The sequence below is a fragment of the Callithrix jacchus genome, chromosome 13 (genome assembly GCF_049354715.1).
Source record: "Callithrix jacchus isolate 240 chromosome 13, calJac240_pri, whole genome shotgun sequence".
In the NCBI taxonomy this organism is placed as follows: Eukaryota; Metazoa; Chordata; class Mammalia; order Primates; family Cebidae; genus Callithrix; species Callithrix jacchus.
In genome coordinates this window covers 51034425-51041566 of record NC_133514.1, presented here as the reverse complement: position 1 = coordinate 51041566, position 7142 = coordinate 51034425, and the positions used below count along the sequence as shown (strand labels likewise).

Below are 7142 nucleotides of genomic sequence, written 5' to 3'. Positions count from 1 at the left end.
CAGGCCACTGGGGTCTCCCCAATCTATTGTTGTTCACTGATCTGCCAGAGATTTGAGTAGATTTGATATACAGATATGTGGGGCTCACAACTCTGATGTTTCTTCCCTTCAAGGATTTCACTGCTAATGGTCTGGTTTTTCTTCCAGCTCCAAATTATATTCTCTGACATTTCAAGCCAGAAAGTATAGCCAGCTTCATGGGCCTGAGACCTGCAAATTCATACAAGGGCCACATGCAAGGTTGAATGTTCTGCTATCACTGTCTTGAAATTATTAGTTTTTCAATGAGGAGCCACATTTTAACGGATGTACATAAGTATAAAACTTCATCCTAGGCCTGGTGTGGAGGACAAGGTGGGAGGATCCCTTGAGCCCAGGAGTATCAGATCAGCCTGGACAACATAGTGAGACCTTGTCTTTACTAAAAATACAAATTTTTTAAATTAGCCAGGCCTGGTGGTGCACACCTGTAATTCTGGTTTTTCTGGAGGGTGAGGCGGGAAGATTATTTGAGCCCAGGAGTTCTACATTGCAGTGAGCTATGATCATGCCACTGCATTCCAGCCTGGGTGACAGAGAGAGCCCTGTCTTAAATATATATATATATCCATACTGTATTTGTTTTTATTTTCAGCTGGCTTTAAAATACAAACAAAATATCCTTCTTGTATGATACTGATAAAATTTAGCTAATAAGTTATAAAAGAAAAACAATTGCTTATATTATACTGGGTCTCAGTATTTTCAAAAGCCTTCCTTGCCTCACATACTACTCTTCCTCACCCTGATTTAAACAGGACCCTCTCTTATACTCTGAGAATCTTGTTATCTTTCATAGCACTCTCGTAATTTACAATTAATATATTTACCTGTGTTTTTAGGATTGAACATATTTCTACCTCATAAGTCTGTAAACTCCATGAGGACCCATGTCTTTGCCTCGTGCCTCACCCAGCACCAACAAGAATGCCTAGCATACTGTAGGCACTTAATTAAATGGATCAATGGATAAATGGACAGATGGATGAGTGAATGAATAGTGAAAATGACAGTGATATTTAGTAACATTTTCTATTTTGCCAAGTTAGATTTTCTATAGTACTTTCTTTTGCTCAAAGATCTAAAAGTATGCCATAATTTTGACAAAATTTTGGGAACAATGTTAGGTCAATAGTACATATATGCACATTTGTTATTAGTAGGACCCCCAAAAGAAGTGTGAATGCCAGATCTCCAACTTCTTGATTTAAAAATGTAATCCAGGCTGGGCGCAGTGGCTCACTCCTGTAATCCCAGCACTTAGGGAGGTGAAGTGGGTAGATCAGTTGAGGTCAGGAGTTCGAGACCAGCCTGACCAACACAGTGAAACCGTCTCTACTAAAAATACTTTTAAAAAGATACACACACACACACACACACACACACACACACACCTGGGCATGGTGGTAGGCACCTGTAGTCCCAGCTAATCAGGAGGCTGAGGCAGGAGAATCACTGGAACCTGGGAGGTGGAGGTTTCAGTGAGCCGAGATCACGCCACTGCACTCCAGCCTTGGTGACAGAGCTCCCTCTGTCTTACATTTTGTAAGACAAAAAAATGTAATCCAATGTAGTATTTACACGTAGTGCCGACGGGTACAGTGCACACTGTGCTTCATGCTGTGTTGCATTAAACAGCCTAATCTGGTGTGTTAATGAGATATTAGAGTATTTTAACTATCAGTTATAATATTACACGTCATTTTCCCGGAAATCAAGAAGCACATGAAAACAGGAGGTTTTTCACAAGCTATATTCAAATGTTCACCTGTTGCAGAAGCTGTATTAGATGATGTACGATCAGTGGGAAATAACTGAAGACATAGGACCACTGGCGGGCTTATTTCTCAGCGTCGTGGAGGCAGCGCACCTAGTCTGAACGCCCATCTGCTCCCCTCTGCGCCGTATTTTGGATTAATACAGTGTACAATCTCATATTCTCATTTCAGCAAATATAAATAGTACATGGCAATTAATATGTGCTTTTTTAAGGGTGGTTTTCATTTTTAAGGGTGGAGATTGTTGAAAATGGTGTCGTGGACCAGACTCCAGAATTGGAGATTTTGTAGAGGTCAAAGATATCATACTAATTAAAGTAAGGATAAAGAGTGTGAGGACACACGTGTAAGATAATGAGCAGAAAAGGGAGTGGCAAGGTGCAGAGATCTTTGCAAGCAGTGTACTGGGGAAACTGAAGGCTTTAAAGCCACGGTCTCTATCCCTGCACCCGGCTTTCCGTCCTTAGTTACTGTGACCCAAGATCAAAGCCACCCTGGTTTTCTAATTGCCGCAATTGCGGCTCCAGGTGGTGACTGCACAGCCACTGCGGCACTGTCCGCAGCTGCGCGCCTGGCTCAGACGGCAATGTTTACGGTACAAAATACCCGCCCGCGCGACGGTATTTACGGTAACGGGAACCCGGCTGCGCGGCAGTATTTACGGTAACGAAAGCCAAGCCACGCAGCTGTATTTACGGTAGCGAGGGCTGGACCGGCGGCGGCATTTACGGTAACGGGGGCCGGGCTAGCGGAGGCCGGTCCGCTCTGCCCGCTCTGGGCGTTATCAAGTGATCTCCAGCCAAGTCGGCCGCCACCCCCTGCACTCAGCGAAAAATGCAAAATGGCCCTCTGGGGCAGTGAGGGGCCGTGGCCCTCGGCCCGGGCCCGCCGCACCCCCTTAACGCAGCTGGCGGCCTGCAGCGCCGAACGGCGTCCGGGTGCAGCCCCCTCCCGCCCCTCCTCAGCGGCGCCAGCCTGAACCGGGCGCGGGAACCAGGCCGCTCTCGGCGACCAACCCGCCCTAGTCCCGCGCTCCCTGCTCGGTGCCGCGCCCACATGGGTCTGTGCTACAGTCTGCGGCCGCTGCTTTTCGGGGGCCCAGGGGACGACCCCTGCGCGGCCTCGGAGCCGCCGGTGGAGGACGCGCAGCCCGCTCCGGCCCCGGCCCCAGCCCTAGTCCCGGCGGCCGCAGAGGACACGGCCCGGACCCCGCTCCCTCGGGGCGGCGTCGGGAGCCCGGCGTGCGCTCGGCCCAAAGCGGACAAGCAGAAGGAGAAGCGGCGGCGCACCGAACAGCTGAGCGCCGAGGAGCGCGAAGCGGCCAAGGAGGCAAGGAAAGTGAGCCGGGGCATCGATCGCATGCTGCGCGAGCAGAAGCGCGACCTGCAGCAGACGCACCGGCTCCTGCTGCTCGGTAGGTCCCGGCCGCGCGGCCGGCGGACGCCCCGGGGACAGCGCTCCGGGGCCGTGGGGGCAGCGCTCCGGGGTCGCGGGGACAGCGCTCCGGGGCTGCGGGGTCGACGGGGACCGGGGAGCGGCGACGGGAGGAGCTCCTGAATCCTGGGACTGGCGGCGGGCGCGGACGGGCTACAGAGCGTTTACACTGTGGGCAGAATGGTTCCCCTGACCTAGCCGGGAGCACACAACCGGCTGATTCTGCTCTTCTTGGTGCTTCGAGCTTTCTGCAGCTCGCTCGCTCTAATTAATAAGCCTCTCTGGGAAGTCTCCCCTCGATTGATCGCCTTCCACAGGGTCTAATCCCCGGGGATGTCTACCCAAGCCTCTCGCTTCCTGCCACACGAGGAGGCTGGCACTTTGTTTTGAGAACACAGATGAAAGGAGATTTATAAAGCCTTTTAGCTTGGCCGCAAAGCTTTTATTCCAATCGCGGTGTTGTGGGTGGGTGTGGCCTGCCTTTTGAGAAAGAACTTGAGCTGCACTTGCGTTTTACTGTGGAAGCTCAACGCCGGCGCTGGGAGGTTTGCTCTGCTTGAGGACCAGCAGCATGAGAGGGTGGCGAGCCCCAGCGTCCTGGCTCCGTAACTGCGTGCGGGAGGGCGGGCGCAGAATCCCAGCATTTTCAAGGAACCAAATGCTTGCTCTCCTAGTAGTATTTTTCAGAGCTTAGCTATAGCAAGTACGTATGCGCCTACGAGTTACAGAAAACATGGGTCTACACGCTCTACTGTAAAATGGAAAAAAAAAAAACCCATTATTTCCTGATACTACTTGTTGCCTTTTAAATTTTAAGACAAAATAATAATAATTAGGCTTTTGATCCCAATTTTGTGAGATGTAAGGAATAATAGTTGTTCAGGTCTGCGCTCTCTTTTATGCCTGGTAAAAGGAGCTATTCCATGACTTTAGCAAGATGCCTGCTTATAAGTGAATGCAACTTTTATTTATGATCTAGAATACAATAAATATTGAGTTTGAGAGGACTTGCCCACTGCAAGAATGAATAATTTAAAACAACACAAACCTAGCTGTTGTATCTGGTGAAATATCTGATTTCTAAAGCAAAGGGAAATGGTTTTGAAGACACAACAAAAAAACAGTAATTACACAGATTATCTCAACAGGAACGCGGGCTGAGCAGTAGCAGAGCTCTCCCCTCCAGTGCTCACCTCCAGAATATACTGAGCATGTGTTTCCAGAGGTCTGAGGATACAGAAGTGGAACTTTAAAATTTCAAACCTTGTTAGAGCATTATTGGTGTGTGAGGGCAAAATAAGTCTTCAGATATGCAAGTACTCAAAGTATACCCTCACCCACATATTTTTCTGGAAAGAAACAAACAAAATAGAGACAGAACGGTAGCTCATGCCTGTAATCCCAGCACTTTGAAAGGCTGAGGCTGGTGGATCACTTGATCTCATGAGTTCAAGACCAGCCTGGGTGACATGGTAAAACCTTGTCTCTACAAAAAATACAAAAATTAGCCGAGTGATGCGCTGGAGACCCTGTCTCAAAAATAAATAAATAAATAAAGTCTCATGTGTTGGCCAGGCTGATCTTAAACTCCTGGCCTCAAGTGATTCAAGCACATCAGCATCCTAAAGTGATGGAATTACAGGCCTGAACCACCATGCCCACCCTGGAAAGACATTAATTAGAAATTATTCCAGCCAAAATTTTTTAAATGCATCAAATTAAAATAATTCAAAAGGGGAGAATCTTTTTAAAGGGGGAGAGAATTATCATCTCAAGAAACTAGCAAAGAAGAATGAGCCAAATAGGATCAGGAGTTATAACAATATACTGTTCTTTTGATATGATTATACAGTTGAACATAATTTTAAAATAACAAAAATATATGGGAAGCAGAAAATGCTTTATATATAGTAAAAATAAGACTGTGAATCTGTGAAAAACAATGGGACTAGATATGGTCCGAAGAATAGAATGGTGAGCTCTGAAGAGTCAGCTTCTTGTAACACCTTTGAATGCACTCTTTGAAGACATCATCTCATAGCCTCATAGAGTTTATACATCAGCATCATATCTGAAGTGACATCAAATCAAATGACTCTCTCTATATGCTGCTTTTCCCAGATTTTCGGGGAAAGTATATTGTATCCTCCACCCAACGATATCTACACTAAAACACATACTGTTGACATTGTTTATTAGATATTATTCAGATTTGAGTTAAACACACACAGGTTCTTGATTTTATTAGGCTTTAAAATTGATTTAGCTGGAAATTTTTTAGTCAGAAACATGACTTATTGACCATTAATATCCTCAGATGATTGCTTCTGCTGCCATTGTGTTTAACAGCCATATATTCTTGCTCACTGACCCCATTCATTTGTTTATTTTGAAAATGTGCACTGAGAGATGGGCATTGGATTCACAGACCTCAGACTCAGCTCCAGCGGTGTCCTTTCTTTCTTTCTTTCTTTTTTATCCCCCCAGCACTTCAGGATGCTGAAGTGGGCAGATCACTTGAGGCCCAGAGTTCAAGACCAGCCTGGGCAACATAGTGAGACTTGGTCTCCAAATTTTTTTTGTTTTTTTGAGACACTAAGACAAAAGGTCTCACTTTGTCACTCAGGTTGGAATGCAGTGGTGTGATCACAGCTCACTGCCTCCTGGACCTCTTGAGCTCAAGCAATCCTCCTGCCTCAGCCCCACAAGTAGCTGGAACTACCCGGTGCACACCACCATGGTTGGCTAACTTTTGTATTTTATGTAGAGATGGGGTTGCACCATGTTACCCAGGCTGGTCTTGGACTCCTGAGATCAAGTGATCCACCCATCTCAGCCTCCCAAAGTGCTGGGATTACAGGCATAGGCCATCGTGTCCAGTCAAGTGCCCTTTGTCTCCCAGCCCCGCTAGTTTGAGGTGAGTCCCATCTCCCATCATCTCCTCGAGGAGACCTTCCCAGAGTCCTCCAGTGGAAATGCCATTGTTTTTTCTTCATCTTTCATTGACTGTGTTCACCACCTTCCTACTGGGGAAGGGTCACGACATTCCACCCTACCACCCCTTTAATATGGTTCTTTTCCCAGATTGTTATTCGAATTTTAAATGCTCGACTATAGATAGGATTTGTGTTTTTTACTTTTTTCAATTATTTCTTGTTATTGTTTGTGTATTTTCTATTTCTCTGTCTGGAATACATCTTTTAAGAAGTAAGCAATCTCTTTGGGACATTTGCTGGTTTTCTTTTGTATCAGAATGCTGGCATGATTTTAATCTGTGTCTTTAGGTGCTCTCAGAGGAGCACACACACGCACACACATACAAAACACAGAAGGAACGTTCTTCACTCTGGGGTTTTGATGACTTCTTTCCAAGTAAATGTCTCTTTCTTAATGAATGCAGAAGTGACCAAGAAAAGACAGCAGTTATAGACTTCTGCAGCAGCCTTGAGCTCATCCTTATTAACTGGCTGTCTTCATTTTTTGCCACAGCCTCCTGTGGCACCATGACTTTCAAAATCAAAAGAAATCCCAATATTCTAGCTATTCCTTAACGTTTCTGAAGTCAAAAGCATGACACATCCTCACAGCCTTAAAAAGAATGCAGTGAGATTGTTGCATTTAAGTCAAAACTTTTATTTTGTATAACTTGTTATAAACTGTTATATCAATGATACTAACTAAAATTTGATAGACTGGAAACTGCCTTTGTTTACTTGAAGCCTAATTTCATCCCAGGGATTTAGCTAATTCTTTCACCTGGCAAAACCCCGGAAGTTCAGTGCACTCTGTCAAAAATGCTCTCTTGGACTTTCCAACCGTCTCATGTTTATTCACATGATTAGTACTGGCCCTGAAAACAGACTCAAGCTGTTGTAGCTCCTGGTGCGTAGG

General features: G+C 46.0%; 1 protein-coding gene across 1 annotated transcript in view; it reads left to right on the top strand.

Moving 5' to 3' along the window:
- The first annotated feature begins 2537 nt into the window (after positions 1-2537).
- The window catches only part of GNAL (G protein subunit alpha L), a 192789-nt gene continuing 188184 nt past the window's right edge, over positions 2538-7142 (top strand). Inside the window, exon 1 of the mRNA XM_008979470.5 lies at positions 2538-3231. Coding sequence (XP_008977718.4) covers positions 2874-3231 — 358 coding nt within the window. The 5' untranslated portion in view covers positions 2538-2873. The remainder of the gene's footprint in view (positions 3232-7142) is intronic.